We start from the raw sequence: 23,973 nt of genomic DNA, 5'->3' as shown, positions 1-23,973 counted from the left end.
ATGGTTGTCAAGCCTCTGCTTAAAGACCTCCAAAGTAGGAGACTCCACCACACTCCTTGGCAGCAAATTCCACTGTCGAACAGCTCTTACTGTCAGGAAGTTCTTCCTAATGTTTAGGTGGAATCTTCTTTCTTGTAGTTTGGATCCATTGCTCCGTGTCCGCTTCTCTGGAGCAGCAGAAAACAACCTTTCTCCCTCCTCTATGTGACATCCTTTTATATATTGGAACATGGCTATCATATCACCCCTTAACCTCCTCTTCTCCAGGCTAAACATGCCCAGCTCCCTTAGCCGTTCCTCATAAGGCATCGTTTCCAGGCCTTTGACCATTTTGGTTGCCCTCCTCTGGACACGTTCCAGTTTGTCAGTGTCCTTCTTGAATTGTGGTGCCCAGAACTGGACACAGTACTCTAGGTGAGGTCTGACCAGAGCAGAGAAGCGTTTGGATTTGATACCCCACTTTATCACTACCCTAAGGAGTCTCAAAGCGGCTAACAATCTCCTTTCCCTTCCTCCCCCACCAAAAACGCTCTGTGAGGTGAGTGGGGCTGAGAGACTTCAAAGAAGTGTGACTAGCCCAAGGTCACCCAGCAGCTGCAGGTGGAGGAGCGGAGACGCAAACCCGGTTCCCCAGATTACGAATCTACCTCTCTTAACTACTGCACCACACTGGCTCTCATCCCATCTTCTCTTTGTCCTGTGTTTAGAGAAAACATTTTGTTGTAGATAAAAAGTGCAGTTATGTTTTAACCAATGTATAAAAACAAAGATTTCAGATACATTTGAGTTATTGTGGTAAGGTCTAAATATTGCTTTGCTTCATCAACTGCAATCTATATTTTACATATAGCTTTTGCAAAGGCGGTTTCAAAACAAACAGAATGCCATGCCGTGCTATGTTTATATACTTTTCCCTAAAAATAGTCCTAACCTTGATGCTCTAACACCTGCTGTCAAGGCTCCCGTCTCAGGGCCTGCTTCCTGGCAGCTGGTACTTTCACCCACAACGTATGCACCTTTCAATTCCTGCTCTTCCCTTTAGCAGTTTCTCCCACACTAAAATTACTTTAACTGACAAGGTCTCACAATTGTCCAATGGAGAATCTGTGTGAGATGATCATTTAGAGTAGTAGGTGCAAGACTAAAAAGGGCTCCCTACAGTCACTCGTCTAGTTCAAGAAAACCAACAGCTCCTTAGGGTCAAAGGGAGTAAGTCCTCAATGATCCATGCTTTGAAAAGGGTCTATGCTTCTTCATAATGCACAAATAAGCTAAACTGGCATGCCAAATGGGTAGGAAGGTTTAACTTTGTAAGCAATGCATCAACACCTGTCCAGAATGTGGGACACTCTGGATGCAGAAGGTCCCAGCCTCAATTTCTGAGACAGCTTGTTTTTGGGTTTGTTTGTTTGTTGTTGTTTTTAAACAACTAGGCAGATGGTGATGGAAAAACATCTACATATGACTCTGGAAAACCACTGCCAGTCAGAGTAGGCAATCCTGAGATAGAGAGACAAGCAGCCTGATCTAGTTTATAACAGTTTCCAGTGTTGCAATGAGTTTGACGGCAACTAAGGGTCCTTGTAGTAAATAGGCTTGCCCTGCTAGTTTGAAATAAAAGTTGGCTCCCAGTGGAAGCAACCCTGCTTTGTGAATGGTCCCCACTAAGATCAGCCATTTTACAAAGTATGACTAAAGTAAAGGTCTGAAACAAACAATGAGTACAGCTCAAGAACATGTAGAACATCACATTTAAATAACCTGACCGTATGCACCAGCCTATTTGCTCTGAGCACTACCACAACAGTACCACACCTGCCTAGGCTGACATGCTAACACACACAATATTGTTTGACTTGGCCGTTTTATCACCATTTCATATTATGCTTGTAAAACAGCTCTAGAAACTGTCATTAAAGGTGCACAATATATATTTATTAATTAGATAAACAAGCACACACATTCATCAATGGATTGGTGCACATGCTAAGAACATTTACACATGATAATGTGAAAAAGCAAATTATTTGGCCTGTGTTTTAAGATATTGTTAATAGTGCTGCTATTGTAAATTTGTTATATTGTGTTTTTATGCTGAGTACGCTGTCTCGAGTAAGCTACGCCTAAAAAGATAGCTTGTAAGTCATTTTATATATGTGTCGTACCAATGGCTGTTATGCCTCAGATTCCAAACACTAGAAATGCTGGAGGAGAGAGGAAGAGAATGTGATTGCACTCTTATGTTCTCCCCTACCCACACAGTGAGGTCTTGCCAATGAGTTGCCTTCACAAGCAAGAAAGAACATCCTGCATGAGAGAACAAAAGCTACAATGAGAAAATTTCTTCAGTGATGGAAGAAATACAGTGGTACCTTGGTTGCTGAACTTAATTCATTCCGGAAGTCTGTTCAACTCTCGGAACAGTTCGAAAACCAAGGTGCGGCTTCCGATTGGCTGCAGGAGCTTCCTGCACTCAATCAGAAGCTGCATAAGCCATGTCGGATGTTTGGCTCCCAAAAAACGTTCACAAACCAGAACACTCACTTCCGGGTTTGCGGCGTTTGGGAGTCAATTTGTTCAACAATTAAGCCGTTTGACAACCAAGGTACCACTATATATTTGAAGAAACATGAAGAAAGCTAAAGAAATGTGAGGAAACAGTATCTTCAGAAAAGCTGATACAAGTTTTACTGCAGAAAGCATATCTTCAAAAAGTTACCTATCTATAAGACAGATCTGTTTAAATATATTTTATGGTTACATTGGTTCAAATATTTGAAGACTACAGAAATATATTTAGGACCAATGTAAAGTTTGCAGGCAAACCAATCCCACTGACTTTGCTGTGGTCTAAACCACTGAGTCTCTTGAGCTTGCCAATCGGAAGGTAAGTGGTTTGAAGCCATGCGATGGGGTGATTTCCCATTGCTCTGTCCCAGCTCCTGCCAACCTAGCAGTTTGAAAGCCTACCAGTGCAAATAGATAAATAGGTACCACTGCGGTAGGAAGGTAAACAGTGTTTCCGTGTTTAACTGTCCAGGGGTCCTTTACCTACCTAGCTCACAAAGTGGCATAGCATGACAACGTGAGGGGGGGCAATGGCCCAAGCGCTGAATTCTGATGGGGCACAAAGCAGTGCCCCCATGACAGGCTCCCTTGCTGAGGCAGCATGGCTGCCATCTTCCAGAGCCATGGGAAGGTGAGCTACACCCAGGTTGGGCCTTCAGGGTTGTGGGGGTGCATCCTTCTCCTTGTGGCCAGCAAAGGGATGCCCAGTGGGGTGATGTCCTTGGGCGAGCCGCACACCTCATGGCAGGAGCATGGAGAGGACAGCTGTCTGCTTGGCCCTGGACCTGCTGGTGCCCACCCTTGTGCTGCAAGTCAAGGAGAGGCAGACAAGGAAGGGCTGTACATGGTGCCTCAGCCTGCTCTCTGCCGCCCTCCTCCTAGACTGGTAGCAGCTGCGGCTCTGGCACTGCTGGGGCGCCACCAAGCCCACCAAAGAGCGCCAGACATCACTCCTACTGGGAGCTTGCACACGGAAACTGGTAGACGACCACCGTGAGGAGGGGCTGGCACAGGGATACAGAGAGTGAAGTCCCCCTGCTGCCTCCCACGCAACATCCACAATGAGGTTGGGTGGCACAATTACTGCCTTGCCCCAGGCGCTGACAACACATGCAATGCCACTGAGCTCACACTTCTTTACAAAGCACCTACTCATGAAAGATTGAGACTGCTTCCACAGCAAAATGTAGGCTACAGTCCACTTCCCTTTGTCTGGAAGAACAGGCTAAAATTAGTAGAAGTGTCCCTCTGCTCACAGGAGCTCCCCATCTCACCTGCTTACTGGGGTGTTCTGGGACTGAGGCAGCCCAGGAGCTGATCATGGTGCCAGCTCTAGGCCTGCATGCCACTCTGGCTGGTATGAGTGATGATACTCTGGATGCGGCATTGGTTCTGCTGCTGCTGTGCCTATATGTTTAGATGGGCGCTGTTTTGTCCTGCTCACCTTTTACCTGCCCTCATCCCAAGACTGGCCTTAACTTTGTAACTGTAAAAACTACTCTGAAAATTTATTATTTCAAAAATGAAACCTTCATCTGGTTGTAAATATTAAGATTATACCAGCAAGAATGAGTCTTTCTGTAAAAAAAAATGATTTAAAACGAGTCTTACTGACTAGTGATTTAAACTGTGATCTAAATCAATTTGATTTAAATCAAATCCACCCTAATACACAGTCTGCAAGAATCAGCACATGGTCAACAGCACAAGAGCACACAATGCAAATCTTCATCCTGAAAAGTGCCATGTATGAAGAGAACTGAAGTCTGATCTATGCATTCAGCAGTGAATACAGGTCTGGGAATCACAGCAAGAATTTTGCAACTGGTAAGTGGCAGTCTGGCAGGGATGATTTCCAGGGGAGGAGCACTGGGCAGGAATAGGTGCCTCTTCTCCCACAGTCCTTTCAGCAGCCACTTTACCCCCAGTCATGCCTGGGGATAGGGGCTTAAGTGCACAGCCCTGCATGTCACTGCCCCGCAATCCACCGTGGATCCTTCAGTTTTTCGCATGAAAGTGGCTTCCAGGAACTACAGACCTATGTTTATTACAGTTGAACCTCCATTTACATAACCCTCTGATTACGTAAACTTCGGGATGTACGTGCGGCAAACCCGGAAGTATTTTACAGGGTTTCACCACACGCACATGCACAGAAGCAGTCCTCAAGTTATGGAAACCTCAGGATCCGACCGGACCTCCGGAACGGATCCCGTCCGCAACCGGAAGTACCACTGTACTACTGCATGGCCACAACGTAAACACAATCAAATAGCTCTCAGCCACTGGTTATGGCTAACACCACAACTTGCACAGGGGACATTCAAAGACTAGAAAACACACAATCAAAAATCTTTCATGTAACAGACACACAACTAGATGTTTAGTACAATTATGCATGCAAGGCACATTTAATTTTCCAGTTTCCCTTAATTAGTGAGGCTGAATACATAGTGTATGAATTCTGACAATACGAGTCCCAGTGAAGAAAAGGGAACCAGTACGAGTGCAAGAACTCTTGTAATTTCATTGGCAGACTGAAATAGGGGAGGTAGGTGAAGCACAAATCTGCATGGAAGCTTTTTCTGAAGTACTAGAAGAGGAGAATAAGAAGCAGAAAATTTCTTTGCCAGAAGAAATGTTTTATGCTACCATTGCTGGCAACTTTTAAAATCAACACTCCAATACTTGAATTTCTAGTAGAAGGTATATGATTCTGGTACTATAGTCATTTGATCAATGCCATACTTTCCACCTTTATCTAATTTATACTTCCAACCTAAAGTAAGCCAAATGAGAGGGTCAATGATCAATCAAGTTGGTAAGATGTCATAAAAGACAAAAAAAAATGTATGTACCTAATCTACAACCACAATACCCTTTCTCAAAGAATAGTGTGCTTTTTGATATTTTAAAAATTCATATTCTGGGGTAAAATCTTATCAAGGAAAATACTGCACAACCACCTTTTGAAGACCACTGGGATAGCAGCAGGACTCTGCCACAGAACTTCCACAATCTGCAGCAGTCCCCTATTAATTAGAACTACCTTCCTATACCAAATGCCTGGGGATAGCCAACATGCTATGAGGCCTTCAATTCACAGCGAACCTTTTCTAAAGCTTCAGGACTCTTTGACTACTGGTCTTGAACTCAGGAAGAGACAAAACTGGCAGAAAGCCATCTCTGTCAGATCTACAGCAATCAATCTATGGAAGCTACAAGACACCCCCATTTTTCTCATCTCCCTGAAACAGTCCCATAAAGCATGCACTGGCAAAGAAAGCCAAAAAAGTAATTTGTTGGGATGGGACTATGTAGATAGATCCTCGAGTTCTCAAAAGGGTGCACTTTGTGAAACTCCCTCTGATAATTACTCTGCAACAATGGTTACCACCAAAGTCAGACTGCATCCAAGCTGTAGCAGGAGATTGTAGTTATAAGGTGTTAATGTAGTCCAAGAATCCAGACTGTTACCATGTATATCATAAAACTTAGAACAAGAGGTGTTTCAGCAGAGTGCCCTTCAAATGTTGTTGAACTCCAGCTCCCAAGAGTCTAAGCCAGCATGGCCAATGGACAGGGGTGATGAGAATTGTAGTCCAATGGCACACAAAGAACATCATGTTGGCTACTCCTGATTTAGAAAGTAGCATGCCTGGCTATCTGGATCAAGGAAAAAGATTAGCTAGGTATGTCAAAACTGGCACAACTAAGCAAATACTACCATTGCTGTTATTCTCCAGCTTTCTTTGACAACAGAACCTAGTATGAATAAGAATGCAAAAGCACAGAGAGCCAGAAGTCTGAAATAGCGGGAGAGGAAAGAAATGGTGAGTAGTTGCAGCTCTCAGGGAAGGTGACGACGGGGCATTACCAAAGGAGATCTGAAAGAAAACAGAAGGATAAAACACTGGTTTTCAAACTCTATTCAGTGAACCCCAAGGTGAAGCTGATCAGGGATTCTTCTCACTTAATAGCAGTAATAGAAGTCCAACTTCCCCAAAAGACAGCTTGTCAAACAGCAAGTGTTCCAGATGCACTGGACAAAGATGAGGCTCATGTTCTGTATGAAATGAGTAACCCAAGAGCACGTCTCAGAATAATCTTCTACCCCACAGGTTATTTGGAAGACAAATCAATGAGAAAGAGTTCCCTAAGAGGAGAAAGTTTAAAAGCACTGTCACTGAGCAAGGTAAGGACAAGACTATTCAATTAACTCATACACCTTTACTTGATTTTTAAAAACTGAATTTGTGCAAAGACTAAAGCAGAGGTAGGGAACCTGTGGCCCTGCAGACACTGGACTCCAACTCCATGAAGCCCAGACAATAGTCAGGGAATCTACAGTATTTATCCAAGATTTATCTAATTATAATACCAATCTCGATATTCATCAAGCCTTCCAGCTCTTGATACATTTCCACCACAATACCCAAAGACAAACAGATTTCCAACCCCAGGGCTATGGCAGCAGTGACTTCCGGGTAACATAGGTCGGTACAGTTTGAAACCTATGTCAAACTTGAAATTTTGACCCCATGAATTCTAAACCAAGCACATCATCAATAGCATATATTAATGTTTTAAAATTTTTACTCTTTCTCCCCAAAATATAATTTCTTTTACAGTTTATTTTTATTTTCAACAAAAGTAACAAAAATAAAAACAAACAACAAGAAAGAAAAGTATACACGAAAACATTATCAAATCCATAAAATGGGATTCTCCAAATCCTTGCCTTCCCTCCCCCCTGCCCCTAGTTCCATAAATTTTCTTTTCAATTTCTTTTACAGTTTAAACGAAGTCCTATTTTGTGTTTTAATCTAATCTGATCTGTTTTATAGGCCAAACATCTCAGTAGGAACAAACCCTGTACAGACTGATAAGTTCATAAACACTACTTCAGAGTTGAACTAGGGCTTAGAGGAGGAGAATAGTGCAAAGTTAAAGTCACAGAAAATTATTTTTTCTTCCTTCTGTACAATTTACTCCCCCGCCCCCTGCCCACAACTCTCTAGGAAAATACTTTTAAAAGATAAAATACTGTGCAGAAAACATGTTGGAAACAGAAGACATTTTGTAAAACAACCCAGATCGATGTTCCCCATTTCTGGCTCTTGATTTCCCCTAGATTAGGAGGTCAATAATTGATACTCAAATACAGTTGTACCTTGGTTTTCAAACAGCTTAGTTCTTGAACGTTTTGGCTCCTGAACGCCACAAACCCAGAAGTGACCGTTTTGGTTTACAAACTATTTTTGGGAGCCGAATATCTGATGGGGCTCCTGCAGCCAATCATAAATCTTGATTTGGTTTCCGAACGTTTTGGGAGTTGAACAGATTCCGGAATGGATTCCGTTCAATTTCCAAGGTACGACTGTACTGGCAGATTTACATGTGCAAAGTTAAGTCACCTTGAGGTGAAAACAGAGAGTGTAAGATCAAAATGGCTTTGATTCACAAGGTATAGCAATTTCACATCAATGGGGAGTTGGTACAATTTGGAACTCCTGTAAGGCTATTAATGAAGTCTTTGAAAAAATGTTAAAAAATCAACTGTAATACAGTTTCAATTTCATTCACTAGACTTCAAATACAGTAGATACTACTTGACATTCTGAATTAATACTGGATTTCACTTTGAAACAGGCTCAAAGACAACCCCACATTGATAATGAATGTAGTGGTAAACTGAAATTTCCAATTCTGCTCAACAGGTGAACATGAGAAGCAAACAAGGTTTTCAAAGACATTTTTTTGCCGCCCCCCCCCCCCCCGAACCCTTGAGATGCATAATTGACAGAACTAAAGACACATTAGCCAGATAAGGATTCTTCTCATTCCTTGGAAACAAATATATTTTGGATTTCATAGGAAACTGGTTTAGTTTATGTTGTGAATGTTCACAGGGCCTGAAGGAATGTTGGGCTTCTTTTTAAAAATACAGTGCAATCCTATGCAAGTTAACTTAGAAGTAAATCCACTACAGTATGTTCAATGGGGCTTACTTCTTCATTCCCTTCTCATTACTTCTGCTTTGCCTCTTACAACTACCACAAATGATTTCACATAGTTCTCTACTTCACTTTTCATTGTAGCATGTGCAATCATGTTTGCCCTACAACTTTACCACTATGACTAATAGGGGCTAACTACTATTGGAATGGCACCAATCACTGCAGAAGCCATACTTCTCCAATTGTACCCATTTCTTAGCAGATCTTTATTGTGGACATATCCAGCAGTGGCTAGTTCTGTTTCCAGCTGACTTTGCACAGCAGCAGAGGGCCTAGAATATTTGTCCTGTCCCAATTCATCTTCCCCTCATTCTTCCCCCAAGAAAGGAATATTAGTCCATTATTTTTTGAAAACACAAACAAAACCAGATGTTTTGGAACTGCTATAAAGGGCTTATGAAGTACAATCCAAACAGAATTGCTACCACAGAATCTAAATATGTAACCTCTCTAGGAATATAAGCAGATGCAACATAAACACACAAGGTATCTAGAGCAAAGAAAGCATTTTCAGAACTTTATGGAGAGCCTGTTGTCCATAACACATATGCTGAGCTACCATTGATGACTGTTCAGAAGCTTCAGCAGATATAGAACTCTGCAACCCATTTTCTGACAAAGCAAGTGTCAAGAGCAAAATTGCCACCTTCAGGTTATAAAACTATGCACTGTCAGGGCCATAAGGGTATCCAGAAAGGAACTGTCAGTGGATTCCCTGCAGTTACTTCAAATATTTATATGCTGCTTTTTCAACATTTTTCACTAAGTGGCTTACAAAGGAAAGATAAAACCATAAATAATGCAATATGGCATTTAACAAAACACATGAAGTCCAGAATAAATTGTATTACATCAATCAAACATGGAAATTTGAAAAGTAGGGGTCCTGTTGGACAAGGTCTCTCCCCTTCAAAAGTGAGTGCAGATTCTGCAGCAGATGGACTGATACGAACCCAGACTACAGGCAGGGGAACCTTCGGACTCCAAATGTTGTTGAACTACAACTCCCATCATCCCTGGCCACTGGCTATGCTTGCTGGATCTGAAGGAAGCTGTAGTTCAGTCACATCTGGAGGACCAAAGTCCATATCTGGACTACAGCAATCTGCTTCTCACCAGCATTATCTCTGATTTGACTGAATTCAGCTTATCGGCTCAATATTTTTTTTCTGAACCAGCTGCAAAACCTGGTTAAAAAGAGAAATGTTAGCTCCTGGATACTTACTTAATAAGATACAGAACTGGGCACCAGTGTACTGATGACACCCAAAGGTGATACTCCAAAAGTCTGGAGGAACTTGCACAATGATTTCATACAGATGTTAAAGAGCAGTAAAACCCTGAGCCCTATGAAATGCAACACAGCAGTTGTCATGGGGCTAAAAGCCTCTCCAATGGTCTCCCTCTTGGTACATTCAAACTACAAGGAATGAAACCACTGAAGAGCATACCTCAAAATGCTCTAACAGGTGCTGGAGACTGACAAGGTCCACAGTATCAAAAGCTGCAAAGAGCTCCAAGAAGGTCAGCAAGGACAGTGCTTCCCATGCTGATCTCCAGGCACAGATCTACCACGGCCACTTCTGAAGGCAGACTGAAAAGGTATCAAGGAAGAATGCAGCATCAAATAACACCTGGAATCTCTCTGCTATCATCTGTTCCAACAACTTCCCTGAGGAGGGAAGGGCGGACACAGGTCTGTATCTGGCTAGGTCTCCCTTATTCAGAGATACTTCTTTTGGGAGAAAGCAGATGACAGCTTCTTTCACAACAGAAAGAGCAAAAAAGAGCATCCTGCTGTATCCTGAAGGCTCACTAAGGACACCTGCGCAATTCAGATAACCATATCTCAGCTTCCTTTGCCTGTTTTTTCTGAAGGTAAAAAAAATCATTTAGAGCTCTCATTTCTGTGCTTCTATGCTATAAACAAGGAAGGAAGCACACTTTTGTTTGTGACAATCTTCACTGCTGGGACAAGACACCAGGATGTGTCAATCTAATGTGTTATCATGCAGAGCAACCATATGACCTACATATATTATAATAGATGAAAAGCATTTAGCAATGGTCACATTCTAAAACCATCTAGACTAATATAAAGTTGATCAAGATGGTAGAAGGATGTATTCTTTGAAGCATAAATGACTGAAAACCTTGAGGGGACGCATTCTCTTTGTCCATGGTTATGTTCTGCAACTTCATGATTTAAAGTAGAGTATACACACCTTACAGCAACAAATGCCTCCTGGATTATCTCTGCTCTCTAATCTGCTCCCCCATAACTGCTAAAATGTTTACAGTGGTACCTCGGGTTAAGAACTTAATTCGTTCTGGAGGTCCGTTCTTAACCTGAAACTGTTCTTAACCTGAAGCACCACTTAGTTAATGGGGCCTCCCACTGCCACTGCGTGATTTCTGTTCTCATCCTGAAGCAAAGTTCTTAACCCGAGGTACTATTTCTGGGTTAGTGGAGTCTGTAACCTGAAGCATCTGTAACCCGAGGTACCACTGTACTACTACCAGCAGACAGACGGCTGTTCATTTTGCTATAGCATCTTACACAGAGGAGCTCTAGACGCTTAACCTATTGCAGTTACAGGCTTCGCTTTACACATGAAGTCAAATGCTGGTGCCAAAAGAAGCAGGACTGTTTAGCATGAATGGGACACACCTATCCAATACTGCAGAACTCATGCAGAAAGGCAAGAGAGCTATGGCAGCAAAGTTGTCATGCTCAGCTTCTTATCCGCCACTACACAGCAGCTTTAAGTGATCAAGGGTCCCTCACTTCACTTCCTTAACAGCCTATTCCTCTCAACCATGCAGTCTTCTCATTTGCTCATCCAACCATCACCTCTCCCATCAGCCATGAAACATCACCACCCTCCTGCACATTCTCATTTCTCACCAAATCTCCCTTCTCAGAAAGAGCACTAGAGCAGTTCCTCCACCATCATACAGCAGCCTAATTCCACACCCTTTCCTTTGACGCCTTACCATTTTTAATTGCTCCTAATATATAGATACCCCACTTCCCACTTCCATGCAGAATGCCTTTTTCAAAACTCCTCTCACATTCCTTGGCATGTCTCTGGAGGCGAGTGAAGCTGGTGCGAGCACACCAGTGTGGCTGGCAGGACAGGGAGGCAGGTGGTCAGGAGCCCACCTCCCACTTCTCACCTTTTCCTAACCGAATCTTCGTTTCGGGAGGGCATTGTGGAAAAATCCCAAGCAGATGCCGTTAACGTTGTGTGTGTGCGATCATGTTCACCTTGTATACAGACCCATTACCTAGGCAGGCAAGACGATTTCCTTTCCTTTCTTTTTCAAACCTACATGCCCTTTTTGTTGCATGGGCACCTGGCCGCAGAGACTGGCCAATGGCGGGATGGCACAATGTGGGGAAAGCTCCTCGGCCAGAGGCCATGTTCCTCCTTCGAAGGGCTCCTGTGTGGCACAGCATCCCCGGCACATGCCCGCCGGCCTCCCCGGGCCTGTGCCTGCGGAAAGATGCGGAGGCACCGCACCCGCCCTTCCCAAGAGGTGCCAGCAGCGTGGCCCCTCACGAAGGCCCTGCCCGGAGCTGCCCCCTCGCCCACCCCGGCGTCCCCCGCCGCCCTCCTCACCGGAGATACTGAGCGCAAAGCAAGCTCATCCTCCGCCGCCGCCGCCGCTTGCCCGTTCACGCCGGCCCTGCCTGGGTCTCACAGCTCGGGCCCGCCTGCCGCCCGGGAGCCGCCGCAGCCCGCGCTGCCGCCGCCTCCGGCCGCCGCCATCTTCCCGCGTCGGGCCCAGGCTCTTCCTGGAGGGGGAGGGGGCGAGGGGAGGGGAATCGGCGCCGCTCTCTCTCCGCCTCCCGCCCGGGAGGGAACTCTCGCGAGACCCGCTCCAGGCGCCCGCAAACCCTCGCCCGCCCGCCCGCGCGTCGGGGCGGCCCAGCAGGCAGGCGCTGCCAGGAGGGTCGGGCCAGCTCCGTCGCCGCCAAGTCCTGCCCCCCCCGCACCCCCGCACCCTCTCGCCCTCAGCCCACACTTCCGGGCGCGGCCCAGGCTCGGGCCGACCCACTTCCGCCTCCAGTGCGCCGCGGATAGCCTTCCCCGTTCGCCCTCGCGCCCGGAGTGGCGAAGCGGGGGGGAGAGGGACAGCCAGCCCCCCGTCCCGCCTTCCTATTGGTCGAGGCAGCGCCATGGCAACGGAGGGTGCTTGGCGGGGGGAGGAGGGGTGTGCGCGAATAGCGGCGTGAGCCGTCGCCATGGCAACCGCAAGCGCCGCTCCGGCCTGGCCCGCGGGTGCGCGCGCGGGATCCTGTCCGGCTCCCGCCCGCCGGAGAGACCCCGATGGCCCCCTCAAGAGGTGTCGCTGAGCTTCCACGGGGATCTGCTGGCAGCAAGCGTGCGTGCAGGATCGCGCCCCCTTCATCGAATCACCAGGTAGCGCACGAGGGACTCTTCACCGCAGGGTCGCGGGTTCGAGCCCCATGGTGGGCAAAAGATTCCTTCATTGCAGGGGGTCGGACTAGATGACCCTGGGGACCCTTCCCACCCTAGGATTCTATGTGCGGGCAGTTGCTGCTGCAAATCTTAAGAGGATCTGAGGGAGGACACTTGTTGAGTTGGAAGGGGCCCATGAGGGTCATCTAGTCCGACCCCCTGCAGGGCAGGAATCTTTGGTCCAACCTGGGGCTTGAACCCAGGACCCTGAGATTAAGAGTGTCTCCTGCTCTGCGGACTGAGCGCCTTTGAGCAAGAGGTTGCTGGGGCATCGCCCTTGCCCGCCTGTTCCAGAAGCCTTGGAATCTTAATGTTCCCATTCTAACAGTTGGAGGCTGTTGGTTCATATATGTCACTATGCAACTCTGGAGCCGCCAAACAATGCAACTGTTTGGTTTTTCTTGGTGTTGATAACCAATATTGGCAGTAAATTCTAGAGCCTGCCAAGCTCTTTTGTGGACCCTGGAAGCTGCACACCCATAATCTGCCAGCTTTCACCACAACTCTTTTCCTAAATTGCCAAATTCCGCCTTTACTCAAAACCCCAGCACCACCACCTGCCAGATTCTCTGGCTCTGACCCTGGGACCTGCTGGCACCACCTGACCTCCTGGCTGGTCCTTTGGTCTTGCACAGTGGACCAGTGTTTTCTGAAACCAGGCCAGGCTTCATCACTCTATCAGTAAGATAGTCCTTGTGGGCTCTCAGGCAATTCCATTTTGTTCTTACCGGTTTTCAGCATATGTCCTATAACATCCAGCTCTGCCTGGTACACTAAAAACTGTCAGAGCATAAGGGTGAGAAGGCTGAGCTACAAATCAAGAAGTTCCCTCTTTAGATCTTGTCCGTGTCATGAACTCATTGCAGTATTGATACACTGCATTGTTTGGCACTTGGATTTCTACTTTCTTTATACTGTATTGTAATCACTTTGCGAATCATGGGTCTCAAAAGTGGTTTATAAACCCTTTAAATAAGCAAAACAACTAAGTATATGCAGGTTTAAATCAATTTATTATTAAATGACATATTAATGACCCTCCTTAAATTTAATCATCATTCTCGACAACTCTGCAGATGGCTCTGGATTCATGTCTTATTATTAGTGCAGAGAGAGTCCAGAAGCAAAAAAAATAAAAATAAATTCAATACATTTCTCTCTGAGTCAGGAAATGCTTTCTGCTGTGTCATAGTTTTAATGTGGGACATGAGCAGCTCCTTGGTACACAAGCTACTGGTATATCGCACTTTCCCTGGGAGGGATTTCACACTGAAAGGCGATCCGTGTCTCATTTCAAAATCCTTCATTGCAAAAGGGAGTCATCTTCCCTTTCTCATGTGAGACTAACCATGTCTACAAGGCTGAACACCTGCCTTAATATGAATCACAAAGCTCATTAAAGAGATGGTGAAAAGGGAGAGCTAGGGTGAGTTTAGCTATGTGACTAAAAATCACATTGGATGTGAAGCTGGACTTAAATGAGAGAGACCTTGGCTTAGCCCCCACTTCTGCCAAAGACTCATTGTGTGGCTTTGGGCAAGTCACTCTGGGTAGACAGGCATGTGTGCACATTTTGGGATCCTCGCGTTGGGGAAGAGGATTTAATCAGTGAGATAATAGGATAATAGTTACCCATATGATGGTGGTGGTTAGGAATCCAGGATGTTGCCTTACACTGAGTCAGACCATTGGTCCACCCAACTCCATATTGTCTACACTGACTGGCAGTATGGTCTACACCAGTCCTCTCCAAGCTGATGTTAGAAGGGGGAAATCAAGCATGTAGGAAGCTTTTCGCGTGATGTAATTGCCTCTCACTTGAAACTAAAAATGCAAGCAGTATGAGCAGAATACGAGAGGCGGATATGGCTGTCCTGTGCTGTCAAAAAGACTTATAGAGCACAATGGCATAGGTTTTAACCATGCATATTTTAAAAAGGAAACCAAAGGTCTTTGGGGTGCCACATAGTCTGGGGTGTGCGTGTGCTGTGGTCTAAACCACTGAGCCTCTTGGGGCTTGCCGATCAGAAGGTCTGTGGTTTGAATCCCCGTGACAGGGTGAGCTCCCGTTGCTCAGTCCCTGCTCCTGCCAACCTAGCAGTTCGAAAGCATGTCAAAGTGCAAGTAGATAAATAGGTACCACTTCAGCAAGAAGCTAAATGGCGTTTCCGTGCGCTGCTATGGTTCGTCAAGCTGGCTACATGACCTGGAAGCTGTCTGTGGACAAACACCAGCTCCCTTGGCCACTAAAGCGAGATGAGCGCCGCAACCCCAGAGTCGTTCATAACTGGACTTAACGGTCAGAGGTCCCTTTACCTTTACCTTTTATAGTCTAAATGCTCATGAAAGTTGTTGTTTCTGCACACATGCAAAAAGCTCATCTGATGCAATGTTGGAAAATATGCACCTTATTCAAGTAGTTAATACAATCACAGGCTCTAAAACTATGAGAAGCATATCCATAAAATCAGATGAGTTGCAGTCCCATGTACAGAGCCACCCAAAAGAAGCAAGTGCTGTATTCCTCACAGTTAGAGGCTTTGTACTAAAAGATTAATTTCTTCTCTGGAGCCAATCAATTTAATACAGGTTAGAGATCTAGGCAAGTGTGTTCCACTCATCCTTTCCTTCCCTCAGTGTTCCCATTTCTTAACCAGCGGCATATTTTATTTTTCAGGGGTGGGGGAGCACCTCATCTAGTTCTCAGAGTGAAAGTTATATGCTTTGATTTTGCACTCATTTTTCAAAGTAACCAGGATTGCTCTTTTTTAAAACAAAACCCTGGAAAGGTTATAAAGGGTTTTCCATTTATGCTCAGAAGAGGAAGTGATAGTACAGCTTCCACAGTGTCACTAAAATAGCTCAGCTCTTCCCAGAAGAGATGGGATTGTTGGCTATTTGCAGGTTAGTAGCGCTGCAGAGAGCTTGCTGGGGAGACCATGCATAACAAGGAACTAAAAAATAACTTTAACAAGGTTTTAATAGCAAAAACAAAACTCCTTTTACACTAAAGATAACAACAACAAACATAACCCAACCACCAACCCACCCCCCAGGGTGATGAGAGAGCTAGGTGCTGCTCCTTATATACTACACCCAATTGCTGACGCAGCTTAATTAACTCAACTTAGCAGCACCTGCTATGTTTCACAGCTGCAGGACTGCGTCTCGTTATCTGCCCTGGCCCTTAAAGACATACACAACTTGTGAAACAATAATGAACCTTCATATTTTAAAGTGACCATTCAACAGGGATGCTTGGTCTGGCCTTCTATATCCAATATCCCAGAAACAGATTTCTGTAAGGGGAATAGGGGCCTCTCAGCATCCTTAGCAAATGACCCTTCCCAGGATTTCTTGGGGGAAGCCATGACTGTTAAGCATTTATACTGCTTTAAATGTATAGTGCAGATGGAGCCTTATTCTGACTAAGCATGCATAAGGTGGAACAAGAAGAGTCATACTAGGGTTGCCATCCCTTCTATTAAGTAGTGGGTGGAGATGGCAGACGACACAGAGATTTCTCCAAGTGGTTCTTTAGAGTAAGCTGGAACTGAACTGCACTGAACAGCTCAGCCAGCCTGCTTTTATAGGCAGCCGGCTGTCATCATTGTAACAAGAACACCCCAGGGTTTCCCACCTAAATTAACTGACGTGGACCTGAGTGGCCAGTGACCAGGACAACACCCCTGGTGGCCAGGGTGAGAACCTCAACACATAACACCTTCCTCCGAGGGACTGTAGCCTGGCAGGTGGAAATTCAATATGTGCACATTTCTCTATAGCTGCATTTCAGCAGGGAGCAGTCTGTTCCTAATTAACATTTAAGTCTCCATTGGAGGGAGAACTCTGCCAACCCAAGGCACACTTTGCATGCACCCTTTGCTACTCAGGGCCAAGCAAAACGCGGTGCTAATTTGGAAGTCCATTCCCCCCCCCACTCTAAATAGCTGTGGCGTGTATGTGGCATGATCAGGATCTGGGCTCAGGTGCAGGAGGAGGGGGCCAGATGGCCATGTGTATTATACCAATTGTTTAGCACACAATTAACATCCCCCCATTCCATGCTTTACAACTGTTTCTGTATTCCTAATATAGCTGTAATTAAAAAGAAAGTTCTATTATAGTTTACACAATATCACATAATCCTGTATGAAGACAGCTTTAATTACTTCTGGTGAAAATTCATAAGATGGCATAAGAATTTGCTGATCAGGCATCAGTTGCTGAACATGGGCAATATCAGTACAGAGGTTTATTATTGCTAGTTGTTCTCAAACCCTTAAGTAATCTAGAAAGCCAGTTAAATTCCAGCTATGATTTTGGAAGTTAGTTGTGCCACTAAAAAGGGCAGAATTTCTGAAATGTTGAAATATGCTATGCCATTACCTGAAGTCAGATCTTCAGAAGGACTGTGAGTATGTATGAGAGAAAATGTAAACTAAGGGCCACTGAATTTTGGAGCATCGTGCCATAAAAATTCCCCCATCAATGCACTCTAAATGTTTCTATCACCAGTTGAACTCCAGTGGTCTACACTCAAGTACGAGATGGGGATCCATGCCCACTGGAATGTGTTTTATGACCCAGTAGCAATTTACTGAGCAACAGTGCATAGTTTTGAGTCCTTTAGCTTCTGTTTTGCTATGGAGAGTGGTCCCAGTTTGAAGCCTGCCTCCACACCAGGGGAATAATAATGACTCCCATTTACATTTTGCAGGGTGGTCCTGTACCGTACTTTACAGATGACAAGCCTTTTTAAAGGGCTGTAAGAGCAGAGTCTCTATTCTTCCAATCTTATTCTCAGTTTGAAGAGCTGCCTGGTCAAAGTCCTGTTTAAAGATAAATGGGCATCATCAGAAGGGAGAGCAGGGTCATTGAAGTGCCCATCAGCAGTGAGCACTTGGACTGAGCAGGCACACAGGTCACAGTCTTCCCCACCTGGTAAGATGCGTTGTATTTCTATTTAGTATCCCCCCCCCCCAAAAAAAAATTAGATTATGCAAATTTTAAGCAAATATTTCCACCCAATTTATTTGTTGGCACTCTGTAGGTTGGTGTTGTTTAGTCGTTCAGTCGTGTCCGACTCTTCGTGACCCCATGGACCAGAGCACGCCAGGCACTCCTGTCTTCACTCTGTAGGTGGCCAGCCTAAAATTCAGCTAAGTTAAATCAATTAAATCTGGATGATGCATTGAAGTTTCAGGTCCTGGTGCCACACCAGGCTAGATCAATGGGATAGCATGGATAAACTATTTAGGGAACGCATGCAAGGAATCCATCCAAATACAGATTTTGCATGATCAGAAACTAGGTTTGTTTTGCAACCATAACAAGAAGAGGGATCAAACCTTTCTAAAACGTTTGCAAGGATAACAGCCACCACCACAACAACAGTAGCTGTATAAAAAGAGTGTATTCTTTATTCCCAATGTAGTTTATGGCTAATCTTTTTCAAAGGATGTGAACTCTACAATTCTGAAATGAACAAAATAAAATTAATGTGTAAATGCATATTAAAAACCAATTTTTCAGTAGCATCTCCCATAATAGATTCAGGTAGGTAGCAGTATTGGTCTGATGCAGTCGAAATAAAAATAAATAAATAAATAAATAAATAAATAAATAAATAAATAAATAAATAAATAAATAAATTAAAAAAAATTTAAAAAATTCTCCAGTAGCACCTTAGAGGCCAACTAAGTTTGTTCTGGGTATAAGCTTTCATCTGCATGCACACTTCTTCAGATACACTGAAACAGAAATCACCAGACCCTTGTATAACAGTCATCAACAGGTTTACCATACCCATCTCCTACTACCCTTCTGAGAAAAACCCCACCCCACCCTCCCACTGTATATAAGGGTCTGGTGACTTCTGTTTCAGTCTGTCATGCACACGAAAGCTTACACCAAGAACAAACTTAGTTGGTCTCTAAGATGCTACTGGACAATTTTTTAATTTTTTAATTTATCTCCCATAATATGAGTCTCAGTCACTTAATACATATGATTTCAAATAGGCTCTGGTATGGTAAAAATAACGTACTTCACACAACACAATTATCTCAAAGAATTCAGAATGTGTGTTGCTTTAAAATAAAATATTTTAAAATAATTCAATACATTAATTGACCATAAGCATATCAATGGCTATTAGCTGTGATAGCTATATGGAATCTCATGTTCAAAGCTGTATACATCTGAATATTAAATGTTGGGACCAAAGAACAGGAGCTTTTGTCTCACCACTGATGAAAATACTGGACTAGTTCCTGTTGGAATATTATTATACTGGCACAAGCTTGTAGAGATAGTCTCCCTAGCATCAAATTAATCAGCCAAGGGCAGAACCTGGAAGCCTTCCTAAAGTCAAAACAATAATTTTAGCTCATATTTAATGTTTGCCCTTTCACTCAATGACAAATAAGTAAAAGTGGATATTAGTAATAATTAGTGCTTTGGGGTTTTCTCCTATAATGATGAAACACACACATTTTTCCCCTAATTCAAAGGTTGGTGCAGAAGCTCACCACCTATTACAGGTTTAGCATCAGGTGTTAAATGGAAAAGAGGTTGGAAAAGAGCAGCCCACTGCTTGAAGCTAAAGTCATGAGTCAGTGGGGCCTTGTTCAAAAAAGTCTGATAACAGTACTTCTGACTCACAGTCAGGGAGACCATACGTGAATGTGTCCAGGGATTTTTACTTTCTGACTCCACTGTTATAGCTTGGAAATGTCAGGAAAGTAGGAGGGTGGTAAGATTCCCAAGAAGAAATGGGCAAGAACAAAGGTCAGTTTCCACAAACCACTATGTAGCAGCTGAAAATGACATGACTCATTCTCCCCATCTTTCCAGAAAAGTTTAGGATCATTCACTCCATGTTGTAATATCCAGGGTTCTACAAATTCACTCATCAGGTAGACAGTAGAGCAACTGTCCTTCCCCTAAGTTTTCTGTGAATTGAAGAGAATGTGATGAAGGAGAGGAGATTGCCATATTTCACACTGGGTTTGGCTGTGCCAAAGGTTGAGGTTGAGCAGGACCCTGCTTTTCCTACAAATCTCCTGCATGTTCCAAAGGTTTTGGGGATAACCAGTCTCATATAACCTACATGCTTAAGTCTAATGCATGAAGGGGTTAATGCCATGGAGTAAGCTGTCCTGCCAGGCTTAGCTACCTCACTCCCCTTCACCTTGGGGGGAAGGTAATCAAGTCTATTGTTGTTGCTCCAGCTCAGACCGCATAGCTCTTACAAGCCACTTTTGAGTTCCTAGACCAACGATTTAGGAACTTCCACCAGTGTAACTAAGCTAAGTTTTACTGCCTGTGCAACTTTTGCAGAATGGAAAAGCACACAATTCTGACCTTTGGTAGGTTTGTAAGAGTTATGTCTGGTGTTTGGATCCTAGACTAATAGGCTGGGAGGGTTTTAGAATGTAGCATCTGATTGGCCGTTGGAGTTGTCCAATCAGGCTCCAGAGGGAAAGTTTGAATTAGCCTATCAGGTGTGACCTAGGGTGTGATTACAGGATATATAGCCTGGGTCTGGGAGGGGCTCACAAAATTGGTGGACTCCTAGTGGCTTCAATATTTTGTGTATTTCCCTGACAATATCAGCCAGCATTGTGGAGCGAACATGGGAAACTCACAAAAGGATGGCACAAGGTACATTGATAAATAAGTAAACATTTGTCTTTCACCTGCATTTCAGTTACCCACCCACCCCTGCCAAGTGATGTGTAGGAATTAAAACACAGAAGCAAGTTTTTTTCTTAAAATGAACAGGAAGATAAAACACCACCATATCAAAAGTAATCAGTTATCCTAAAAAGGCCAAAGGAAGAAGATGGTTTTCACTATTCACTGAGAAGAGGAAAAGAACAGGCCAACTAACTTCTATTACTGCTGGTACACGGATCAGACCTCCTACGAAGATCTCAACTGGTGGGCCGTGTCTGCAAAATATATTGGGCTGACTAGCGGTGTGCTGTCAGTGGACTAGGTGACTAGGCTACTCTTCTAAACATTCCCGGTAAATTAAAGTATTAAAGTCTGGAGCCTCCTTCCCAAAGCCCTGGAAGCTTCTGCCTGGCTTAGAGAGGGAGGCGCAATGCTCATGGGCACAACATTGTGACGTCATGACACTGGCCCTAACTATTCCCCTATGAAAAAATTCACCACACGCCGCTGGGGCCGACTCTGAAAAGGGGAAGAGTGGCCACCAAGTCTCCTATTCTGTACAACCTGAACAGGCACTGCCTGGGAGATAGGTGAGCCACAGCAGGTGCCTTCTCACACACCAGGTTATTTGTGTCTACAAATCTGTGGCCAGGTTTTATTTTGTGCTTTTGGGTGCGTTGTGTAAGAAGAGCTAACCTTTCTTTAAAAAATAAATAAATCGGGGCCATCTGGCAATCATATGCAGCACCACATGTGTGTGAATCTGAAACAGCAAACTAAACATGGGATTGTTGTCTTCTGACTGTAGCCCTGCAGGTGGCCCCAGTACCTAAGGGCAGCTCGGGTTTCCTCCTGTTTCATCCCCCAAATGCATATGGCTGGGTTTCCTGGCTTGGGGAAAATAGGAAGGATGTTGGTGGGCAAAATTGCAGTGGCAGATCTAAGACCTAGATTTATGCTATGTGTCTGTATTTGTGCATGTGCTTTCCAGAAAGTCAAGAAAGTTCAGCTGTGATTGAATACAAGCAGGCTACTGTACCAGCATTCTGTCAACATGCTGCAAGGGAACATGCTTGTATGGAAACAGTATACTGCCTGGGCATAATTAAAGTTACAGTATTCTCAACGGAGTATACTGGGACAAAGGGCCATTGGGATATTGTCCCTCCTGTATCTCCAAGGAAAACGACCGTCCTATGGCATCTTGCATCAGGGGGAGTTTCCTTGGAGAGAGCGTTCAACGAGTGGTGAGCCACCACAGAAAAGACCCTTTGTCATGTTGTCTCCCTCTGGACTCCTCATGGAGGGGGTACACATAGATTGGCCTCGGATGTTGATTGCAGGGTCTGGATCAATTCATACGGGGAGAGGTGGTGCTTGAGGTATTGCAGTCCTGAGCCATTTAAGGCTTTATAGGTGAAAACCCTCACTTTGAATTGCTTCTCTTCCTTGGCCACAATGGATGGGTAGCTGTATGCTGGAAACTAGCTTTGGCTGGCATAGCTAGATTGAATGGCCATTGTTTTCACAGCCTCATTCGGCAGGGATTGGGGTGGTTGGCAGCATTTCCTAATTTGTGAAATAAATAAATATAGAACTATCTCTACTTTACTCCTGACAGTGATGTAGGGTGTTGTTCACCAGTACTACAGAGGTCCAGGCCTTGTTTTTAAAGATTAAATTGGAAAAAGTAATTAGATGACCTACATAGTATTAGACTGTGAACTTCAGATCCCCTTTTCAGGTTACAAGACCATCACAAGGTATCATTTCTTTCTGTTTCATTGCTTTTGGTCTCATTTGCCCTTTGCTCCTATTCAATTTGCTATTTGTGCCACAGCCGACTTGGGCTGAAAGTCCTAGGCTCATGTGAGTACAAATAACAGCTGAGCTCACAATAATGTTCGGGGCAATTGTTTTCCTTATGTGGTCATTATTTTTAGCAGGGGCTGAATGTGCAAGATGGCTGAAATGGCTGAGCACCACGCCATACTTGGGCATTCATATCACCGCAACAGACTGAGAACTGAGCTTGTGGTGGAACTCTCAGAGAACCATTTAGCAATGTACATGTTTGGTTGTTGCTCAGAAGAAGCTCGTATGGAATATGGTATGTGTGAATTATATTTTAAAACGAAGATGAATATGAATGGTGTGTTAAACAATCACATGGTTCCATTTTCTCTGCAGGGAAGGGGAGAGAGCAACATGGCCAGTAGTTAGGAATTGTGAGGCATGAAGTCCAACATTTGGAGAGCCACAGATTCCTCATTCCTGGTCTAAGGGTACCCTGGTAATATTCCATTCATCACAGGTAAATTCAGCTCCCCATAGAATCAGAATTCCCCACTAGCCTGTCTTCTCTCTCGTCTGAATACAGCTTTCATCTGATTCTCCGCAACCATTGTTGCCATACACTGTTTCAAGATCAAGACATCTGCTCCTGGATCCTTTCACTGGTGAAAATAGAGCTCACCATCATCAACATGTTGATAGTAGCCAACTCAAAAGGAAGAGATGACCTTTATAAAGGTACATTTATAACTATGGAGCAAGTTGTTATTTGTCAGCTTTTGAAATGAAAATGCACCAGAAAATGTTTGGCCTCTTGAAATGCACAAAATATTATCGTGATCTCATGTTTTCGACTTTGAATATGTACGCTTTCAGCATTTAGTGTTTGAATGTGCTTCTTTGTGTGCCTTGCAACATTTGTCTTTGCCTTTGGATCCATGCTCCCCCCCCCCCATGAGAGACCAACAGATATTTATAACCCTAATATCACTGCTGTTCCTGAGAGCGTTTTGTAAATTCCCCTCCAATCAAGCTTAGCTTAAATGCCGCATTTATAAGAGGCCTGGCTGATGCTTACAAACAGCTTGCTGTGCTTTGCATGTACAAGAGCTTTGTGCATCATTTCCCATCTTTTAATTTTGGTAAATTTGAAATATGCAAAGTCTTTCACAACTCTCTATCAACAGCCTTCAGCCTACAGTGTTTATTCAAGCAAGGCTTGGGAACCATCAGACACCCTAAGTTTTCTGAAGAAGCTTGTCAAGGAGACAAAAGAGATGCTATGAATCCCAGCTCGTAAAGGGCCCCTATTCTTCAGTATTTTCTATACTGCAGAAGAATGAGTCTGGAAGCAAAGAAAACTCGTACATATTTCCCCCCTCTGACAACTGAAGGAGGACAGGATAGAGCTAAATAGT

At 44.2% G+C, this 23,973-nt stretch overlaps 2 protein-coding genes across 5 annotated transcripts in view; one reads left to right on the top strand and one right to left on the bottom strand.

Annotated features, from left to right (window-relative positions):
* Positions 1–12,356, bottom strand: part of SMG7 (SMG7 nonsense mediated mRNA decay factor) — a 68,482-nt gene extending 56,126 nt beyond the window's left edge. The window contains exon 1 of one of the 2 annotated variants that reach the window (XM_081193279.1): positions 12,215–12,356. In XM_081193279.1, coding sequence (XP_081049405.1) covers positions 12,215–12,243 — 29 coding nt within the window. In that variant the 5' untranslated portion in view covers positions 12,244–12,356. The remainder of the gene's footprint in view (positions 1–12,214) is intronic. The other variant, XM_081193280.1, reaches the window with a different exon arrangement.
* Positions 12,357–12,900: 544 nt separating this feature from the next.
* NMNAT2 (nicotinamide nucleotide adenylyltransferase 2) overlaps positions 12,901–23,973 on the top strand; it is a 78,575-nt gene continuing 67,502 nt past the window's right edge. The window contains exons 1-3 of one of the 3 annotated variants that reach the window (XM_081193324.1): positions 12,901–13,018; positions 17,799–18,022; positions 23,142–23,293. In XM_081193324.1, the coding sequence (XP_081049450.1) occupies positions 23,248–23,293 (46 nt within the window). In that variant the 5' untranslated portion in view covers positions 12,901–13,018; positions 17,799–18,022; positions 23,142–23,247. Of the gene's footprint in view, positions 13,019–17,798; positions 18,023–20,702; positions 20,747–22,956; positions 23,055–23,141; positions 23,294–23,973 lie in introns of those variants that run through there. The other 2 variants (XM_081193322.1, XM_081193325.1) reach the window with 2 other exon arrangements.

Source organism: Podarcis bocagei, assembly GCF_964188305.1.
Source record: "Podarcis bocagei genome assembly, chromosome: 5".
Lineage (NCBI taxonomy): Eukaryota > Metazoa > Chordata > Lepidosauria > Squamata > Lacertidae > Podarcis > Podarcis bocagei.
The sequence above is the reverse complement of the archived record's forward strand: the minus strand, read 5'-3'. Positions and strand labels throughout refer to the sequence as shown.